Source organism: Melospiza georgiana, chromosome 3 (genome assembly GCF_028018845.1).
Source record: "Melospiza georgiana isolate bMelGeo1 chromosome 3, bMelGeo1.pri, whole genome shotgun sequence".
In the NCBI taxonomy this organism is placed as follows: Eukaryota; Metazoa; Chordata; class Aves; order Passeriformes; family Passerellidae; genus Melospiza; species Melospiza georgiana.
In genome coordinates this window covers 62,273,933-62,296,270 of record NC_080432.1, presented here as the reverse complement: position 1 = coordinate 62,296,270, position 22,338 = coordinate 62,273,933, and the positions used below count along the sequence as shown (strand labels likewise).

The 22,338-nt window shown below is 40.5% G+C and overlaps 1 protein-coding gene across 1 annotated transcript in view; it reads left to right on the top strand.

Annotated features, from left to right (window-relative positions):
- Window positions 1–22,338, top strand: part of UTRN (utrophin) — a 309,554-nt gene that overhangs the window by 9,861 nt on the left and 277,355 nt on the right. The window contains exon 2 of the mRNA XM_058021836.1: window positions 13,789–13,850. Within this exon, the coding sequence (XP_057877819.1) occupies window positions 13,789–13,850 (62 nt within the window). The remainder of the gene's footprint in view (window positions 1–13,788; window positions 13,851–22,338) is intronic.

The following is a 22,338-nucleotide window of genomic DNA, read 5'->3' as shown; positions in this document are numbered from 1 at the left end:
ATGAAATCTGTATTGATTTCAGGCAGCAGTGTGCATGAGTTCATGCGCCCTTCTGTACATCCCTACTACTGTTTCCCACTTCCTGGCTTCTTTGCAGCTTAAAAAATTTTATTTCTTTTTTTGTGCTGCTGCTTTGCTATTGTTCTAGACAAGAAAATAATGTAAATTTAAGAGTTGCTTTAGTGTAGCAGTCCTGTGGAAAATTGGAAGTGGTAGTTGACACAGTGAAATTAGAGATCTTCAGGTATGAAGGTCTAATCTGTATTAAGCGAATTAAGCTTCTTATGTCATTGTGTCAGGGATGAAAATGGTGTTTGGGGTGTTTCTTAAAAATAATACGTGGTTTTGTGATTTAGTTTTTAGGACTCTTGTCCAAAGGAACAAACAACTGTAGAAAAATCTTGTAATAACTTTAGTATTAAAGTTATTAAAAAATCTTGTAATAACTTTAGTATTAAAGCTATTAAAGGTTTTCAACTGTATTTATATTACAGTGGTTTAAGATGGTATGTTAAAGTGGGGCAACTTAAAAGTTGTAGCAAATTTCATCAATCACATTACTTTTGGTTTTACCTTGTGTGATGCAGGTGAAACTGTGAGAAATACTGAAGTTATTTGCAATAGTTAGTAATGCAGAGTGTTGAAGGTAAACTTTTTTGCTTTTTAATTTGTAGAAATGAATTTTAAAAATTGAGTTAAAAATACTCTCTAGATGTGTTCCCCACTTTTTCCCCATATTGTTTATAGTACACAAAGCTGAAGATTCAAAGGCAAGTCATATGACAACAGCAGCATCTTTAGGAGATGACCTTGTGATTTTGTTCTGTTTATTTGACCCTGTCCATACCACCTGTTCTTTCTGTGAAAGGTTGTGTTTTGGTTTCAGAAATAAGAATCTGTCTTTTATTACCTTCATTGAGGTGTTACATTTATCTGCATAACTTGAAGAGTGTGGAGTGTGTTGCTGAGTTTTTTTTTGACACTGAGCTTTACAGTTTGTGGTAAATTAAATGCATCATTTTATTGAGACTTTGAAATTCTTGTAAATGTGCATGGAGCCAATTTGTTGTAGTAGCTTTCTCACTCAGAAGTGCAAAAAGTAGAAAACTGGCTTCTCTGAATCCCTTTGGGGAACCACATGAGTTTTTCTTTTCTTTCATCGAGAGCTAGTCTCGTTGTATACTTCGAGGAATACATCTGTTCCTTACCCCATCTCTTTTCTTTCCTTCATTTGACCCTTTACTATGAGCAATAGCAAATCAATATAGACCCTTCACAAGTTGCTCAAATGTGTTGGAGCAGTTGGGCTTTGCTTCACCAGAGCTGTCTGGTACTTGGGAGTGTTTGCATGGGTAGGTCTGACAGAGCTAATGTGTGCCTGGCTCTTTGGAGAGCTGGGCATGTGCAGAGAAGGTGCTGAGGGCTAACTTCAGACTGGGATGTTGTACTGAACCCCAGTTTTAAGCACAGCTCTTGTTCTAGCTATGATTATAGCATGCATTTTGGGAGATTACTTGTTCAGTAAAAGTCTTTGTAGCTAGAAAAATTATTTGACACTACTTGAAAACAGCTTTTCTTCTGGGATGTGGTGAGGGTGTCAAAGCCTTAGAAGAATTTCCTCCTTGCCTTATGTGACCCAGCAATGGTGATCTTATCCTGGCTTTTTCTAGGATGTGGGTTAAGGACTGATCTTAATCTACTATGACACTGGAAAGTTATAAGTATTTTTATTGATTAAAAGTGTCCTGAATTGTTTCAAGATAAACCACTGAACTGAGGAAAAGATTATTTTGCATTGCATCAAATGCTTTTGTCTGCTGCAGAGGCTGTACTTGGTATTTTGGTTTGCTTTATAGCTTACCTTTCTTGCTGGCAAAGAGTTGATCTCCCATGCAGTTGTCATCATTTCCTCATCATTGTATGTAAGGGTGTCCACAGGTAGATACCGTGAGCTAATACTTCTTCCATAAGCACATCTTTAATGGTGAGTCCTCTAAAATACCTTGTTTTCACATTCTGGTTTGCAGTTCAGGGATCTCTTCAGCCATAAATTATGTCCATCTTTTTGTGGACTCTTAATTCCATAAACTTGTCTTGCCTTTTTTAGCCAGTTTATACTAGTGCCCTCATTTTTCTTGTTTCACTGGTGGTTATCATCATTTTGGTCCTCAGGCTAGCAACATTGAGGCTGCAAGCTCTGTCCTTGCTGACGCATAGACACCACCTGTCTGCTTCAGGGACATTGACCTTTGGCAGAGGGCAAAAATAAATGAATCCTGAGCCTGCTTTTTGCCTGACTTTAGCACTGGGAAGGCATGCAAAAGAACCCTCTCTGAAAAAGCACCCAGGACAGGATTATACCTGTGAGTGTGGCTGATCTACTGGAATAGTTGCCAGAGGCAGCAGTACTAATATGACATGTAATTATCTGGTTTCATTAGGTGATTTTTTTTGTTGTTTAGCCAGTTTCTACAAAGGTAAAGGTGATGTGTCAATTACAAACTGTACACAAAACCACTTGAGATGTTAGAGTGACAGAAATCGAACTCTGCATTTGCACAGGCTCTACCACAGTTCTCTTCAAAGCTTGTCATTAAATAATAAAAGCATGGGGAATGGGATGTGCACATCTAATCCTCTGCCTAAACAAGGGGCAGCTGAAAGCCTATGGCTCAGGTTCTACCAAAGGCTTGGTAGGATTTGAGCTTTGCTTGGTCTCCTTTTGACTGCTTTTGCTGTATTTTTATTGAATTGTCCAACAGTTTGGGTTGGAAGGCGTCTTAAAGACCTTCTAGTTCCAAACTCCCTGTCATGGGCAGGGACATCTTCCACTAGATGAGGTTGTTCAAAGCCCCATCTAATGTGGCTTGGAGCATTTTCAGGGATGGGATATCCACAGCTGCTCTGGGCAACATGTTCCAGTGCCTCACCACCCTTGCAGCAAAGAATTGCTTCCTTATATGCAATCTACATATATTCTTTCCCTTTCAAACACTTACTCCTTGCCCTATCAATGTACTTCCTGATAGTCTCCCTCCCCATTTTTCTTGTAGCTCCCCTTTAAGTACTGGAAGGCTGCTCTTCTCCCACTGAACAGCTCTGGCAGTCTCAGCCTGGCTTAATGGGAGAGATGTTCCAGCCCTCAGATCATCTTTGAGGCCTCCTCTGGATCTGCTCCAGCAGGTCCTTGTCCTCCCTGTGCTGGGCGCCCCAGAGCTGGAAGCAGTACTCCAGGTGGAGTCTTATGAGAGCAGACTATCTTCTCCAATTTTTCTCACACTATTGAGAGTGGTATATCCTTAAGGGTCTTTCTATATTGCAGTTGGAAATACTCTGTTGGCTCACACTGGTCGTCAGTGCTTGCTGGATTGCATAAATACCTGGTTTAATGTGTTCCAGATATTTGTCCTGCAATTGCCAAGCAGAATTTATGTACTTTCAGAGCACTTAATCAGGAGGGGGTTAGCTTTGGGGACTAATTAATGACTAAGCCAGGGAAGGAAATGAGAGTTTAATTAGGATATAGGATTAGCTGTGCCTCAACTTACTGCTGTTCTGATCAAATGACAAAAGAAAATCTTATGTTTGCCAGAAGCCATAAGAAGGGACCATTTATATTACTTTACTCCAATTTCTCTTTTATTTTTTCTCCATTAAGATGTCTCACTAAAAACACCAAGTGGCTAAGACACCTTTATGACTCTTTCTTCTTACCTCTAGAGGAAGAACTGTAATTTTGTCATGAGCAAAATTCTCAAAGGTTTGCTTAGCATTTTGGTTCTGCACAAAGGTGTAAAACCTTCCCTAGTGGTGCAATATTCCTTGGCCAGCAAAGAAATGTAACTGGGAAAGGAAATAAATTATCTCAAGAACTGGACTTGCCCTTCACCTAATCTTCCTCACTAGGGCTGGATGGCACTATTAGGCATTTAGCATTCTTTGTGTTGGTCATGTGAAGCTAAAAGCAGGTGAACTCACGGTTGCCATTTCTGTAGTGAACTTTCTGGATTATTTTAGGGATAGAAATGGTGTAGCTTGCACTAACAAATTTTTTGGATTTAAATTCTGTAGTTATCCCGTTTATTCTTTTTGCTTGCTTCTCCTTCATCTTTAGAGCACTACTACTGTGACTAAAAAACTGTGACTTTTAGGGGCTTCCTTTAAATCTTCTGTTTCAGGTTTCATCTTAGTAATAACAAAGGTTAATAGGCTAAGGAAAATAATTTATAGGCATCAGTGAATGATCCTTGACAAAATAATGGAATAGCCAAAGAAGCTTGGCCTGTCTAGAAACAAAATAAACAATTTCTGTTTTTTTAAACTTCCTTTGTCTATTTGATTTCTGTGAAGACTGAGCTTAACTTGGTTGTCAAGATTGGTGTTCAGCAGTTTCCCCCAGTTCTATCTTCCAACTGTTGCCTGCCCAGGAATTTGTAAGGGTAGCATCACTTGGTATTAATCTTAGTTGTGAAGAATTGAAATGTGCTAGTCAATTGTTATAAGCTGGACAGAAGTGTGTAGAAGCTTTGTTATGTAGTTTAAATTATTTAGCTTTTTACTAAACCATATTGCTAAGTGCTATGCTCACATGCCCTTTGTATGCTTCTAGGGATGGTGATTCCAGCACCTCCCTGGACAGCATGTTCTAATGCTTGACCACCCTTCCAGTGAAGAAGTTTTTCCTAATGTCTAACCTAAACCTCCCCTGGTGCAACTGGAGGCCATTGCCTCTTGCCCTGTCACTTGTTACCTGGGAGAAGAGACTGAACCCTACCTGCCTACACCCTTCTTTCAGGCAGTAATAGAGTGATAAATCTCCCCTGACCCTCCTTTTCTCCAGGCTAAACACCTCCAGCTCCCTCAGCTGCTCCTTAATAAGACTTGAGCTCTAAACACTTCACTGTTGCCGTTCTCTGGACTCAGTCCTGCATCTCAATGTTCTTCTGGTAGTGTTGGGCCAAAAATTGGGTACAGGATTTGAGGTGTGGTGTCATCAGTGCCAGTACTGGGAGATGATCACTGCCCTGGATGTGCTGGCCACACTTTCTGACAGGCCAGGGTGCCATTACCTTCTTGGCTACCTGGGCATGCTGCTGGCAAGTTTGTGAAAAAGGAACTTGCTTCCTTTCTCTGTAATTCCTTTAGACATGAACCTGCTGCATGTACTTGGATGTGCTCTCATTGACCCAGTGCTGCTGATCCCACACCTGGAGTACTTGGTCCAGTTCTGGGCTCCCCAGGACAGGAGACATGAGAATATACTGGAGTGAGGGCCACAATGATGATGATGATGAAGGGACTAGAGCATTTCTCCCGTGGGGAAAGACAGAGAGAAGGTTTCTATTCAGCCAGAAGAAAAGGATCAGAATGCAAGGGATGCTACTGAAATTTATAAATATCTGAAAGGATTGTGCAAAGAAGGTTGTTACGCTCCTCTGACTCCGTTGAAAGGACAAAGAGGGAAGGGGTGCAAACTGAAACCCAGGAAACTCCATTTTTGTTGAAACCCTGTCTTGGGATTTCAGAGAGGTTGCAAAGTCTCTGTCACTGCAGATGTTAAAAATGTGACTGGACATGGCCTGGGGCAACCTGCTTTCACTGGGGAATTGGATTAGACAAATGATCTCCAAAGATGCCTCCTGGCCTCTACCATACTGTACTTCCTACAAAAACACTTCACTCAAAATTTTACTAAGCTTTCCAGGAACAATGCAAAAAGCAGTGGGATTCATAGAGGTGAAAGCTTGCTTAATCCATGAGACATCCACATGAAATTGCCAGAAAACTGACATTGATATTACAGTGATTATAAGAAAATTGCCCTGGGTGTGTAAACTATACATGCTCATTGTTTTTGGTGTAGAAATCTTGTTCCAAGTGATAGTGTGTTAGGGCTTTGTAAGGATGCTTCTGTACCTTTTTTCTTAATTTCTGAGTTAATTATAATTGGAAAGTTTATTTTTTTATTGCCTTCCATAGATGAAATACAACTGCGAAAACAAGTGTTATTTTTTTTCCTCAGGACACATATGCTATTTCTTTGTCTTAAGGCTGGATTTCTAAATACTGTCAGAGGTTTGAAGCAGTCAAACTGAGAAAGTTAACACCTTGCCTTTGCATAACTCAACTGCTCAAGGTGTTGTTATGATTGTCTTCTACACTGGACTGAATGATCTAAACTCCGTGGGGTTATAAATTCCATTGATTTTTAAATAGCTGTAGTCTGCACACTGCTGTCACTGAAATGGGTCCTACATGGTTGGTATCCAGAGATGCTTGAATAATTTCCTTTCAGAAACATCTGAATAGCCCTTGTGTAAGTTTGAAAATGTTAACAGGATACAATTTTTTTAAAATCTGTTGGTTAAATTGATTTTCACAAGGAAAGTGGGATACTCTTATTAGACTTGTCTTCCTGTCTTTTTTTTTTCCCTGCGCAACTAGTTCAACTTGTTGTAACTAGTGGAAGTTTAATCCAGTTTAATCCAGCTAGAGGTTGTGTGGACATACCAGTCAAATATGCTAGTCAGCATGTGCATGTGAAGGACAACCTGGGGCATACCCAGCTACCTGTAGCCTGTGCCTGTGTGCTGGGATGGGGTGGAAGATGCAGTGAGAGGCCAGAGAAGATGTGGGCAGCAGCTGGCACTAATGGGGCATCTACTGATATGTGAGAGGCCAAGCATTCTTAGTCTTCAGTTTAGGAAATTGGAGCATGTAGTTATATGTGGGAGCCAGGTATTACTATTTAAATCTCAGGAACTGGCTTCTGTTTGTGATTAGCTGTTGGCCTAGAGAGTTTTAGAGAGAAATGATGATAGAATCTAGGAACTTGGGTAAAAGGGAGGCAACTTGGAGGGGTGGATCAGGAAGGGCTTTACTCTTTGGAGCAAAAAGACTTGGAGTGAGGAAAGTTTAGGATTGCAGCCTTTGGGTTGTTGGAAAAGAAAAATAGGAAAACTTCTGACTGAAAGAGTTGGGATAGAAGAGACACTGGAATACGAGTGGGCAGAAAAATTTAGTGTTGTGAATAACTTTTCAGGCTACTGTCTTTACCTGCCTGTGACAGAGAACAAAATAGCATTTTCTTTTGTACTATGAGCATTGTTTCCTGAAGATGTTCAAACAAGGTTGTTTGTGATGTCTGCCTGATTTGAAACTCTGCCATAACTAGAAGAGAGCTACTTGCATATATACAGTTTATGGCTTGGCTTCCTTCTCTGTCTGAGCAATCTTGTTTACTTGTGCCTGTGCAGGGTCTCTGACATCTGTTGTCTCTGCTTCCTTTCTGGTATGCAGAGGGGCTTTTTTGTGGGGATGGCTCTTCTGTTATGCAGAAGATTAAGCTGGTTGAGCACAGCGATCCCTCTGACCTTATATCCTGTGAATCACCTCCACAAGTGCAAGTGAGCCTAATAACAGTTCTAATTTGGGCAGAGAAAAAGGAGCAGATGGCTAACACCAACTTGTGGATTCCATTTTCTTTATAACCACTTAGAAATTTAAAGACCTAATCTGTGCTCAAAACAAAACCAGCTGTAGTAAATCTAGCTTGTGATTTTATTTGTATTCATAAATTTACCTTGTCCTTTTTTCTTTAAGTGCTTTCCTGTTTGTTGCTTAGAAACGTCTTCTTTGGCAGGAATTACCTGCCTTTCTTTTTTCTTTCCATGTGCTGGGCAGTTTGTGAAATATGTGCTCAAATGTATTTGTATTATATGTGAAAGCTTCACAGGGCTGTCTTGCAGTGGGAGCTGAAGCTGCTTGGTTTGACCTGCTGTTGGGGACCCATTGCAAGCTGTTGGAGTGACATGTGGGGTTTCTGGCTCTGGTGACCCTCTGGAGCAGCCTTGTGTGCTGCCTGCAGTTCTGGAGCAGCCTCTGGACACTGCTCACAGCCCTTGGGTTTGCACTGTCATCCCATGAAAGCAGCAGGGTCACTGGCTGAGCAGCGTGGGCTGTCAGGCTCCGTGCTGAGCATTATTTCTGTCTCCTGAGAGCTTGGTTATCTATACCTCCCTTTTAATCATCATTCCAATGTGCTGAGACCACAGCGTGGCGTGTTAGGTTGCTTTTGTTGGGAGGTATGGAGACAGCTATTTTAATGTTCCTTCAGCTGTGAGGATGCCTTTCTCTAGGTTATCAGTTGCTGGGGGATTTTTTGTTGTGAAGTAAACACAATTTAGCTTACAATTACAGTACACTTTGATGAGGACCAGAGGGTGGTCCTCATTACTTGTCTATGGTGTCTTGTTTTTAGTGGTGTCTGCTGTTGGGAAACAGCAGGTAGTGAGAGGTACGTGACACTTCTTTTTGCATAATTTTTTTTTAGGCTAATGCTTATATTCTATAGTTGTTACTTTCTTTTTTTTTAATGTTAGATACACTATTAATATTACTCTAGTTTTGCCCAGCTGCTGAAGTTTGGAGAGAGAAGGAAAAGGAACGAAGGAAAGCTTTGTGCATACCACTGATTGCAGAAATTAAAATTGCAGCGCAAAGGTGAAAGTTTACAAGCAAATTATGTGTTGCTGGAGCTATTTTTTTCTACCCTGGTGTTGCAAGAGAAGAGAGAATGTGCAGTACAATCTCAACTTTTGCTTTTCTTTCCTTTAAAAAAATGAAACATTTTACCTTCCTCCTTTCCCCCCAATCCTTAAAAAAGGCCCAACCCAAAACCTGCTGATAATGATTATTCTGTGTTGATAAAGTCAGGAGCCAGTACTCACAATGAGCTCAGGGGTTTATCTCTGAGCTTGGTGGTCACAAACTGGTGCTTCCTGGCTTTTTGCTTCTTGCTAACAGGGATAAAAACTGTGCTGGTTTCTGTGCTTAAATTTTACATGCTTATTCTGTGTCTTTTGCTATATTAATTAGTCTGAACTTGACAAAAAGATAGTTGTTTTCAAAAGGCTTTTTCTGTCCAGGAATACAAACCTTATCCCTCTTTTTGTTACTGTTGTCAGGGTTTCATAGGTGTGCAAGTCTTGGGAGTGGCGGTATCTATGATAGATACTCCCGATTGCCTAAAGGCTTAGGCAAAGGGATATTTCTAACTTCCTTACATTCCAAGTGTCTTAGTTGAAACCCACAGGCTAATTCCTTCTTTTATTTCTAAATTTCTTTGCTGGAAACCTAAATAATGAGGTGGTGAAGGCAAATTTAAGTCTTCAAATGTGAGATGACCCTTAGTAATGTGTGCGGAGTGGTTGGGCAATTTCTGTACTTTATTTGCTAATCAAGTCTATGCTTCTCTGGGGCATTTTCATTTTAGTGCTGTTCTGCCAGCTGTTTTGGGTGTGATAACTTCTGTCTTTGAAAAGCTAAATAATGCAGTTCTGTCATGCAAGCATGTAATGTGTTTTGGGGAAATAAGAAAGCTCTTTCAGCATGAAACAGAGGTTGAGTAGAGGACAAACCACAATCCAGTGATGCTTTTTTTTACCTCTATTTTTAGATAATTTTTGCTTTCCTTTCTGCTCTCCAACATGATATTCACAGGGTAATAGATTGGAGTTGAGCTGTGTTTTCAAGGTGCCCCAAACAAAGTGAAAGCACAGTGTTGTGGGTGGAGGAGGCGTGTGAGGCTGCTGGGGGCGACTGAGTGCCAGGACACAGCCTGGGCATCTGATCTGAGTGTGCTCCAGTTGGGTGGACATACATCATCCTGTGTAACAGGAGCAGGCATCTGGGATAGGAAGCTTTTCTCTCTTTTGTCATCACAAGAGTTTAATTTTGTGTGTGTGTGTGTTTAGGTTTGTTTTTATTTCCTCTTAAAGGAACAAACTGTTCTGACATTGTCCATTACTAGTCCATTAAGTGGCTGGAGGGCAGGCAGAGAGAGGAAACAGTCAGTAGGTAATGAAGCAGAATTTGGCCCTGAGTCAGTCCTTGGCTTATATTGTCAGGCTGCAGCAGTGTGAAAGGAAACAAATGTTTTAGCAACTTGGTGAATTTGTTTCTTGCTGGGCTGTAACTTGCTGACATTTTTAATGTCTTGTGTGAGAAGTTGACTGGCTGGATTACTGTGTGCTTTGCTGAATGGTGATATTGTTTTTTTACTGAATGTGGCTAATTTGTTATCCAGATCATAATGTCAGCCTCCTGGGGTTAGCCTTACAAATTTGTAGGAATCTATAGAAAATTACTTTGAAGGATAAAATAACTTGTCAATGTTGCTATCCAAGCACCAGCATTTCAATTTCTTTCTCTTTTTTTTTTTTTTTTTCAGGAGTTTATAGGCGAAAGCTTGACAAAACTGTAGCTGTAACAGCCACTTCCAAAGATCCTAGTTACAGAGGCTTTTATAAAGCAAGCATAAGCGTAGAGTCTGACTGGCAAAGGTTGTCTGTGGATTTTATAACTGACCAGGATGTTTTAGGAAGATGGGATTTGTGGGGGTTCTTATTCCTTGCTTAAGAAATAGAAAGGAATAAGGATGCACTGCTCCTTAGGTGATACTAGGGGTACATGCATTCATATTCTTTCATTCACCAAATCTTTTATCAAGACTAAATAGTTCATAATTATCAAAGATGTGGGTTTTTGTTGTCATCTTATTGCAAAGCTCCCATACCTTCTTGGTGATTTCTCTTGGACAGCTCCTCACAGCACTGATGACTCCTTTTTCACAGTACAGCCAACAAACTCCAACTCTCTCCTCACCCAGCTAACCCACTTTTTTGTAGCACACATCTCCTTATTGGACACAGCTGTGGCCTGTTAAGGGCAGGCCTGTTCCTAATCTCTGGTGATTAGTACAGCTGCAGCTCCTCAGGGGTGAGACTCCCTTCTGCACTATCTTTATTTTCTTACATTCTGTCCTCCCACAAGTTTGTGTGGATGTTTTTCCTTCCCCTTCCTAGAAAACCCTCTTTTTTGAAAAGGGGGAAAAGGGGCTGGATTTTTAGTAAGTGCCATGTGTGCTGCTACAGCATGCCTAGCAGGAGCACTGCCGCAGCCTGGACTGTGGTGGTGGGGAGCAGCTGTAGGAGCAAGGCTGCTGAGGTAGTCCTGGCAGGCTGGAGCTAGGGAATGCTGAGCAGAGCTGTCACCTCCTGCCATGTGTGTGCTTGGGAAGGGGCTGAACCCTCTCAGAGTGGGGTTTGTAGAGCTCCTACTGCACAGGATTTATAAATGCAAGACCCTTTTCAAAACTGTTGCTCTCCTTTAACACAGTCATACAACTGTTTTTGGCCTCTCTGTTCTTTGTCTTTATCACGCTAAGGGGCAATACTGTTAAAACAATGTGATACCTTGAACTTGTGGTGTTTACTCTTCATTCTCACAGATGCTTAAGGAAGGAAAAAGGCAGATGGAGCCTTGGGAAACCATCATGGTACATAGGGGTGTAATTGGGGCTGTTGGCACAAAAGGGGCAGACTGGTTAATGAATGATATTTACAAAGAAAATATGTTTAAATCTCACTATGTTCAATACAAACAGTATTTGCAGTTAAAGCTAATGGAAAACATTGCTCCAACAATGGCAGTTGGACCAATCTAGTCCATTCCTGTGTCTTAAAAGGAAAAAAAGAAAACAGACTTGTAGGGGAAAAAAGGATTAAATATATTATTTTTAAAATTTTTTTTGAGTTTCATCTTGTCTGCCAGGCTCCTGTGAGATGGATACTTAGGATCTAGCAGGAAGTTACTTGGTTCTGTCTTTGGTAAGGAGCTGGATGCCACTTAGGGGAAAAGACAGGGTTAACAAAGTGTCTTAGGTAATTATACTCCCCTGAAACAACACCTTGAGTTTCAACATTCTGAGCATGGTGTGCTATAGCTATCTTGAAGCTTGCTCGGAAAAATCTTTTCAGTTATTGTGCTGTCTTTGATGTTTGGTTGAGCTGGAGGTGTGAATCAAGAGTAGGGTCTGTTGGGTCAGCTTTAGCTGCCAAAGAGGAGAGGCATGGAAGGGTGAAACAGTGGCTGCTGGCTGATATGCACCTTTGTGTCCTAAGCAGGTTTTTCAGCTGTAGCCTAAAAGAAGCCCAGAACTAAGGTTTTAATTTAGATGGATATGAACAGTTTCATACAGTTTAAGTTTTTCAACTGTCATGACACTTCATTTCTTATTGATGTGACTTCTTGTATTTGGACTGAGCTGTAGCCACTATTCTTTACTGTTAGGTAAAATACACCTGGTTTTTGGTTTCTTTCTGTGTGTAACAGCTTTTTGGCTAGATATCTTAGATGTGAATACATGGATAGTGTCAGTTTCTGTGTTAGGCCAGAAATTAGAAATGTTGAGGTTATCTATATAAATCTTCTGGTTGTATTCTGTCGTTTTTAAATTTATTTTTTTAATATCTGGATTTTATAGATGAAATTGTACAACAGTCTCAATTGCTGCTGCGAGTATATGATCTTGTAAGTGGTGCTTTTTAATCATAATCTAATATTGCTTCAGACTGCATAAATTTTCATGATTACGTGAAGCAGAAAATTTGAGTTGCAATCAGGCTTTTTCTATGGCTTCATTCCAAGTGCAGGGACAGTTAGTCTGAAAACCATCATGGTTTGCTGCTTTGTGGAATGGATTCTGGAAAAATTGATGCCAGCTGCCACCAAGAGGTTCTGCAAGAGAACGTTCCAGACAGCAGTGTGTTGTGGTTGCCTGAAGGGTATCTCAAGGTTGGTCTGCCAAGAAGCTGGTGGAGTCTTGAAAGGCTCTTGGAGACTCCTGATCCAGGCTGCAGCTGTCCAACAGTTTTCCTGGTGTAAGGCACTGACTGCCCTGGCTGTGGTTTGTGCAGGGCTTTGGAGGTTGAAGCCTTTGACAAGCTGCATGTATGTGTTTTCTTGTCTGTGGCAAGCAGACCTGTAAATCCATACTGGGTGAACCTCCCTTGCCTAGTCTGGTTGTCAGCAGTTATTTCACTGTCATTTAAGTACAGGTGATGAAGCTCAGGCTCACCTTTAGCAGTGCTCAGTGCAATTTACCCAAGATGTGTCCTGTGATACAGGCAGGAGTGTCTGTCCTGTGCTGTAAGTGACTCACCCTGGTTTAGTGGGATGGGCTCTGTAAAATTGCAGGTGACTCCTAAATGGCTTCCTTAGGCATCCTGGGAATCTGCCTTCTCTCTGCCCAGCTGGAGGCCACTGCTCCTCCCTCTGCTCTGACCTACAGGCACTTGCCTGCCCTTCTTCCTTTTCCTGCTGGCTCCTTATGGCTGTCTCTCAGACCCCTGGGTGGTGGTACTTTGGTGTCACACCAGCAGGGCATTTGAAGGGAAGGGCTGCTGAGCCCTTCCCACAGCTTAGCTGAACTTGTCTGTGACTGATCACTAACACACTTCTGAACCCAGGTGCAAAAGTAGGCTGAGGGTGGGTAAGGCTGCCAGTGCTTCAAGGGTTGTCCCAGCAGCTTTGCTACCACAGAGGCTATTATCTGCATCAGAAGCTTGAGTAAGGCCCTCAGCACCTTTTGGAGTAATGCATTCAGGCAAAAAGGTGTTGGCAAAGTCTGTTAATTAAAAGCCCACGGTTTCGTAGGTTGTTTTTCACCAGATGGGAGGCTTGTGAATTTTATGCATCAGGAACCCGCTTGGGAGGTGCTGTGAGGCTGATTCTAATGCAAAGGAGCTGCTGTGGTTACTAGCAAAGGCAAAGCATTTGTGTGCTCTGCAAGTACTCAAGTGTTGTGGATGTTGTTCACCTTTATTGACAGATAAGGCAAAAAGTTCTCCCACGTCTCAGGACAGTGTTTAATGTGACCTGTATTGAACAATCTAGGATTAAGAAGAATGCAACTTCACTCATTGTTTTCTTATTCTCTTTCTCCAGATGAACACAATGATGTACAGAAAAAAACCTTTACAAAATGGATAAATGCTCGCTTTTCCAAGGTAATGTTGGTTTGGATGTACTACTTAATTTTGTTTGGTTCACTGTTTAGAATAATTTTGGTTAAATGTACATTGCTTTTACTCTTGTTGAATACTCCTAGTAAAATGTCAGTGTGTAATGGAAGCAGATGAAACAGTGTAGTGTTGGTTCTCTCCATTTCCTCCTGCACATCAGTATCAAATGTTTATTGGATACTATATTTTAAGAAAAAATGGAAGATTCTATTAATATATCAAATAGATATTTGCATGAGCATGTCTGTTTGGTTTTGTTTAGTTTTGGTTTAGTTTATGTGCAGTTTTCAGAGTGCATTGCAGCAGATTTTTGGAACCTTCATCACTGTGTTGACTCTGTTGCTGAGTCAGCGTTACTCACTCTGCAAACCTCTAGTTGAAGCCACCTGGTGTTGCTACTTGAGCCTTGACTGAAATTTTATATAATTACTTGCTCATTTTGAATTTTCCTCAGCTATCATGCTGTACAGTTCTCATTTTAATTCTCTTTACTGACTGGAAACTTATTGAGGATTTTTCATGGTTTGGGATGATAAAGGAAGTGACGTTTGCTTTGGAATGCTATTTAAAGCCTGCTTTTTACACTGTTCTGCTGATAGGGAAAAATGACACTTTGCCCAGGAATATAAGTGTCTGTGGAAAGTTTTCCTGCTTCATAGTTTGAATGTGTGAAAGAACCTGGAATATTATCAGGGAAAACTCATGTTTTTTTCTGCCTAGCGTGGTGCTGCAAATGGGGCAACTACTCTTTTGCAGGCTCTTATTGAAAAGTGGCATGTGTGTGAAATCCTGAAAGCAGATATAAATATTACGGAAGGGGGTGTGTGTTTTGGTGTTTTTTTTTTAAATCTGCAACAGTGCTTTAGTAATGAGTGACTGCTTCTGGAGTGCTGCCCTTCTGAAGTTCTTGATCAGTAATGTAAGGAATTTTTACCTTCCTTTCCTTCCTGTGCAACAGGACACTGAGCAATGCAAGGCTTGTGGCCTTGGTTGAATCATTTTGGCTTGGGTTTGTTTTGGTTGAAAGCTGATATCCTGCACTCTTTATCCAATGCATTCTTGGCTACTTTGCTCTTTAGAAGAGGAATGTGTGTGGGTAACTGGTTGCTCTAAGCTCAGCTTTGGACTGCTGCTCAGAGGAGTGGTGGTTCTGAAGAGCAGTAGGCAGAGCAGGATCATGTAAGGAAGGAAAATGTGGTGAGAAAGAAAGGACTGCCTGTAGTCACGTAGCTGGCATAGAGATGGCATGGACATGGAAATGACAGTGATACTGAGAATGAATGACAGTCATACTGAGACTGTGCCAGGTGACTCATCTGTGAGTGCTGCAGGCATTGTATTGAAGAAGGTAGAATTATTTTCAGTCATTCTGCTTCTAGTCACATGGATGTATCTTGTACAGCATCTTTCCTTCTATGCTGTGTAACCAGACAGATCTTGCTGAGCTCCTGGATTTCCCAGGTGCAGGGTATGGTCAGATACTCACATGGTTTGAAGTAACTGTAGCTTTGTGACTCTGTAACTTCATGGCCCATTAAACACCTGAAGCTATGAAAGCCTTGCTAATGATTAAAGAGACTCCTATAAGTGGACATACTCCCAACTGCTGCATGTCCAATTCAAACTTAAGCATGGCTGTTTTGGCATGACAAGACACAGATTTATTAAGACTGGCATGTTCAAATTGCAAGGAAAATGATGGTGTTAAGTAGAAATCACTTCATGTAAGGAAGTCTACTTTCAACTGTACCTTAAAAATAGAGACTGATTTCAGTCCTGTTGTGTCAAAGTTTTTTTATGTACCAAGTCATTTGGATTGTTTTAAAATTCCTTTTCTGTCAACTAGATTGATTTAGCTGCTTAGTAGGTTAGAGGGATTTTAGAGGTTAGTTAAATGTAATCTGACTTATATTGCAGAAAACAAAATGGTAACTTAGGTATTTTGTATGGAATTGCAAATTTCATTCCAAAAATTTTACTTGTCCATCCACGTTAATTACATTGTACTTGCCCTTCATTTAAGCAAATAAAAAGTAATCGGTTGAGCTTTTGTAGCTTAGCATACAAAAATTGTGAAATTGCATAATGCTGAGCTTGATTTAAGTCAATTCAATAAGGTTTTACAAAGGATCTAGAGAGAGAGCAGTGTCTTTCCCTTCTCATCAGAGAACAGGTAGGTGAGTAAAACACTTCAAGTATCTCAAGTGTGCTGTGAGGTGCTTGCTTCAGTACCCTGATGGGTGAGATAAGAGTTCTTGGTGTAGTTCCAGTACAGTAACCTGGTTTTGTGCTCTTGGTTTAAACTGCGCTAGAACAGTGCCTTTTATTTGTGTATGTTGTTTGAAAATCAAGGCACAAACATTTAAAGTGGATTGTTTTAAGGTCAATAAATGTACTCAGCCAAGACTCACTGCTCTCTTAGACATACCTTAGGAGAGATGTACACACTACAGCTCACAAGCCTATGATGGCTGTGTAGTAAGGATATTTTGTTAAGATTAGAGGGAATAAAAATTGTTAGAGAAATAGTCTGATACCAAGCTTTAACCAATGGGGAAGTTTATGTTTAAATAAATACTGAGGCAGAGCATTTCAGCATGTGGTTATAAAGCCATGTGATGTTTTTACTTACTGTATTTTTTCTATTGTTCTGTCCAGTCTAATTTCAAGAGTCTGATTTAGCTGTTTTCCTGAGTGTAGCCTTACCAATTAAAGCATCTAGTTGTATGGATAGCTGATATATGTTCTTTATACAATATAGGATTGTTTTCTATCCTTTTATCCCTTTCTATATTAATCTTCATTAAAACTTTCCAGTAGGTTATTTTCAGAACCTCTATTTTCTGCATACAATGCAGAAGTGCTATCTTGTCATAGTGGTTTTTAGCCACTGCAAATAAAGGTAAACATCAGAAATGGCTACCAACTTTGAGTGCCTGATCTGAGACTTTAGCTAAATTGTCACAGAGGATTTAACATTTCTTTGATGTTTCTTGATATAAAACAGAACTCTTAATCCTTATAACAAAATTTGGAGGGTTCATATCTTCTGCAAACTCAATCAGACCATCCAAAATATTTAGTTGGTTTCCAGATGGAGCTCGATCAGCATAGAAAAGGGACTTGAAGATGATTATGCCTGTGTCAGCAAGGACTGGCTTTAGTGATCTAAGGAAGTCTCTTAATCTGGCACACAGTTAGTAATTGCATGTAAAATTGTGTTTTAAATGATTCTGATGAGTTATAGGGGAACTTCTGGCTAACAGTGGAGCTTGAGTTCAAGTCTGCAGGATAATGTAGTACTCCAGGATCCCTCTGTTACTTGTTTCACAGTTAAAGAGAAATTAACAAAGATTTTGTAATCAACTCTAGTTTGTCCAAATATCTGAATAGCTTCAGTCTTTATCTACTTAGATGTTTTATCAGCAGGCCTGGGATTTTTAACTGCATCTTGCAGATATCTTGTGCTTCAGCTTATAATTACAGAGCAAAGTAGTTGGATACTCACACTTGCAACTCCAGAAGGTTTCTAGAAACTTGATAGGCATGTTAAGAAATTCAGGAGTCTTGTGTTCCACTTTAGAACCCTGCAAGTACAGTTCTTTCTGCCCTATTTTCTTCCTTTACTCCTAGTCTCTGACCCTGTTTTTGGTTGGTATATTTGTTTTTTCCCCCCTCACTTATTATTACACCCTCTCATGTCAGAAGCCTTGCCTGCCTGGCAAATCCTTGCAAATCTGGAGTTTGGCTGCCCTGCCTATTTCATATCCACTTTTGCCTTTGTCACTATACTTTTTTTCCCATCAAGACCCAGTTTTTCTTTTTAAAGTTCCATATCTGCTCTATCTGCCCTTCATTTCCCCTCTCCTGCCTTTACAGGATTTGATGCTTGTGTGGTCAGTCCTATTTTTGCATTTCCCTTTGTCTCAGGGGCACTAACCTTGCCCTCCCTTCACCTTCTTGCAGGATTCTGTCTTTGTTGGCTTTAGTTTGCTCATTTTCCAAGGTGGTACTTTTCCAAGTTTGCTTTCAGATTGGTTCCTCTCCTCCTCTGCTCTTCCTGAGCTTGGCAGGTGGAACACAGAGTCAGCACAAGAAACATGATTCCCTAACTTAATTTAGACCCATGTCTGTCGCAGCCTGTCGGAACTCAGTGCTGTCACTCACTCACTAGAGGAAGCTTACAGATCCAGCATTGGCAAACTGAAGCAGTGTCTTTTTACCAAAACCTTGCTTCTTCACTGTGTTTGGGAAATTTTCCCACAGGGATGGGAAAAAAAAGCTTTATTGGTAGGACGGTTGTGCTCTGCAAAAGGAGCGTAAAAGCCCAGAGATTTGTGGTATTCAGTGAAAATGACACTAGATTTCCCTGCCCCTCAGTTATAAGTCTTGGATATGGCAGGCTGTTGAATGGAGTCAGGTGGGGCATTGTTCCAAGGTGGCAGGAACCGCATTCAAAGCCCTTGCATGCCTGAGGGCTGGGCCTCCCTTTCCTTTCCATCATGTGTTCCCATCGCTTTCCAATACAAGCTCAACTTCTTTTTTTTATGTCTTGTGCGTTTGCAGTGTTCTTGCTGCATGTATTTGTGATTCTGCTCCTCCAGGTCCTGTGCTAGTGCCTTGACATCTGCATTGGCCAGCATTGACAGGGCTTGGAGCCAGGCCAGGATCTGGCAATGTGAATAAAGCCAGACATCCCACACTTCTACAGCATCTTAAGCTCTTTTGCCTACTCTGTGGTCTTCCAAAAATACATTTGACTTTAGGGTTAGAGTAAAGAAGAGGAGGTGCGGCTTGCGATCAGAGTGCATCCTTCAGGGCTGAGCTCCAAGTTAGCCTTTGAGAAGGCAGGTGCTCCGTGTGGGGCTCCTGTGCATTTCCTCTCCTGGGCTCTGATGTGTCCCCTCCCCTGGAAGCACACCAAGGGAGAATGAGAGTAGGCAGGCCAGTAGGAGAACTGATGAGTTGTTCTTGGAGTGCTTTGGGATGTTGTGGCTTTATACGCATCTTAAAATTGAAACAGTTAATTCCTCATTATACCAGGCATTAATTCATATGGTAACTGCAAAGTCTTCTTTTAGCTTTTTGTGTGGTGTGCTGAATAGATGTTTTCCTCCATTTCTGCTTCTTAATTTTCTTTCCTCTGTTTTGTCATAATAGTAAATGTCAGGCCCTACACTTGTGAAGATATTTTGCAGCTCCATTGCTGACCCTTAGCAACTCTGATAAATCTTTTTAAAGGCAAAATTATACCTATTCATGATAATTAATTTCACATGACCCAAGATACCTGAGGTCAAAGACATTTCAGAAGTTGGTTTTTTTTTGGGGGAGGAAGGAGAATTACGGAGTTCAGTGTTATTAGTCATGCAAGAAAAGAGATCAAAAAGATTGATTAGACAGTTTTGTCTGTCCAAGGTGACATCACCTAACATGGTGTCTAGTCCTTTTTGCAGTGCAGTTTTTGTTGTGCAAGCAAGGAGATACTTGATGACTGGTGAAATATTCTACAGTCTAATTGCTTCTGATATTTTTCTATGCTGAATTAAACTGTAAAATGTAACTTCACTCAAAACCAGCCAAAGCTTAAAAAGCAATAGCCTTGTTAGAAAAGAAGAGTAATCTGGATGGAAAGGAATTTGCACGAGCTGGCCTTAAAAAGGTCTATTTTAGTCTCTTTTTATGGGAAGACAAAACAAACCTTTCTAGGCCTAGCATATCTTTTAGCCAAGAAGCACAAAAGTAAATTTTTCTTCTATAGTAGGTTGTGAGTTATGGTAAGGATGACTGCTTTCTAGCATAAAAGCAATAATATGTAGCAGTTGATATCTCCCAGATATAGTCACAGCAAAAAAATTGTCAGTTTTCTGCCTTCCTTTCAATTTCTGCTGCTTTTTGCTCTAAGAACAAGGGGTGAGCAGTGTCTCCCTTGCTGGACTTGAAAACTTGGTATAGTAATATGGGCTGTAAGTATTGGTGACTTGGTTAATGCTCTGGGTTTGGGTCTGATTCTTAGGCTTGGTTTTCATCCCAGTTGTTGAAGGGTTTGTGGGACCTTCTGAAGCACTAGAGCTGAACCTGGTCGAGGCACCAAAGCAGATCTTTACCTGTTAGCTGCTAATGAGACTAGTCAACCTGGTTAGCAGGATTTTTAAAATTTTTTAAAGGGTCCAGTTGAAGTTATGTTGCTTGAAAAACTATAAAAGGATAACCTTTTAGTCTTACAAGAGAAATAACTGACAGTGGTAAGCAGGGTCCCAGCTGCCCCTGCTGGTACTGTTGTGCAATGAGGCTTAATTGCAAGCTGAGGTTAGTACTGTTACATTAAACATGTTATTGTAACATAGGCTTATGTAAATGCATTAATAAATACACTGGAGAGAGAAAGACCTACAGATTTACTGATGCCTTGCTGTGCTATTTGCACTGATAGATCTTCCCTCCTTTGGTCATGTTGTCAGTCGAGTATTTTAGGTGTTAGGTGAATTGAACTATCTTTAGCTGTTCAGCTTTGCTGCTTCTTAAACTCATGTCTGTCATCTAGTAGAATCAAAATTTCCAGCATATCTCAGTGATGAGTATTAGTTTCGCCCACCAGCCCCTGTTAGTCTGGGGCTTTAAATAGCTGTTTAGTTGCTTGGAACTATTTTATTTTTGAGCACCAGTAGTTAAAAATAATTTGCTCTATAAGGTGTCTTCTTATGATTATAACTTTTTATTTATTTGCTTTACTTGGTATTTGAAATCATAGTTTTGGTACTAGTGTTGTGTTGAGATGCCACAACTCCTTGGCAATATTCAGCATGGAGTAGAGTATACCCAGTGAAAATATATCTGTCACAGTGCAGCTAATATTTGTGTATGATGTGCTGTAACTCCTGCATGTTAGTGGAAGGAGAATGGAAAAAAGTACCACATTTTCATAAAAATACTTCTGTAAACATTGTCTATGGTCTTAAATTAGAAACTGGTGAGATTATTTGTTGACATAGTTGTTTACTTTATGCAATGACCTTTTTGCTTTCTGATTTGTTTCCCACATTGAGTTCCCATGTGCTGGCCTTATAATGTAGCAGCACTTGACATGCTTCTTTCTTGGTCTGGGTCATGATAAAGTGTAGTTCTTGCTCCTGAGTTTAAACTGGTTACCATCAGTTCCCTGGGAATGTACTTGAACATTATGAATGGTTCATGCTATCATTTAAGAGCCCAACCTCTCCAATACTTGCCCCTTCTCAAAGGAATGGGTCTTTATAGTTCTACTACTGCTTTGGTCTATGTATTGAGCATATGAGATGTTAAAAATTGTCATATACTGATTAAAAAGAATTAATTAAAACAACTCTTAACTTCATAAAAGTGACATTTGAAGATAAAAGAATCTGATGGAAAATCAGTGTACTGCTTTCTTGTGTTCCTGAAGTGGCAGATAATGTAAATGGCTACCAGGGCTTTTCCCAGCCCTGCTCTGAGCAGCTGGAACTTGTCTGCTGCATTCCCTTAGTGATGAAGGTCATTTGTATGATTTTATGAAATGTGTTACTTTCCTGGTGACAGCCAGTGTGCATTAACTGTGAAACTGAGAGGACCTTTCATCCTGGTTTTAATGTTGTGGCTACAAGGTCTGAATCAGTATCACTGAGGAGGATGTGAAATAGAGGCGGCTTATCTCTTATTCTCCAATGTCTTTGGCATTCATTAATTGAAAAAGTTAGGTTTAATAATGTAGCTTCAATAATTATTGATTTAAAGCACAGGTAAATTGTCTGCTACAGATAATTGAAATGAGAATTTCATGTTTCTAGTTAAACAACTAGGTAAACATTTAACCTTCTTTAATGATTGACTTTCCATATAATTTCATGTTGAAGAATAAAGAACTTAAGTAGTCATCATAAAATGATAAATAGCTGGTGTTTGAAAAAAGGAGGTTTTGTCCTACTAAGAATTTGCAACTCCAGTTTTTTTCTCTAACTAGGCTCAGTTTGATACAGTTCCTCATTGGTAATAAAGGGGAAATTAATAATGTTCTACTATAGAACATACTCAACAATGATCACTGCCTTGTAGCTGTGGTGGCTTTAGTAGAACAAACTGTAAGTGTTGATGGCTGGGCTTTCGACTCTCAGCAGCATTGGATGACTTCAAAACATCTGATCTGGATTTTGTTTATACCTTCTTCCACTTCCTGGGAATGCTTTCTGGCAAAGAGGAGGAATGATTTCTGCACAGTCATGTTGGCTGGCCTCGGTAACCCTTCGTTGTGAGTAATTCTAGACGCACACAAGGAAGTGTGAGTCACCCTCTTAAACCTGATCCAGGTAGAGGGACTTGAAAGATGGCCAGAGGGGCATATGAGGGCAGCTGGTGTGAGGAGAACACGGTGTGGTATCTCCTTCCCAAATAGTGCCAGTGTCTTGCTGGAAAGTGTAAAACTGATTTCTGAGATGCCTGGTCTTGTGTACATATGGTA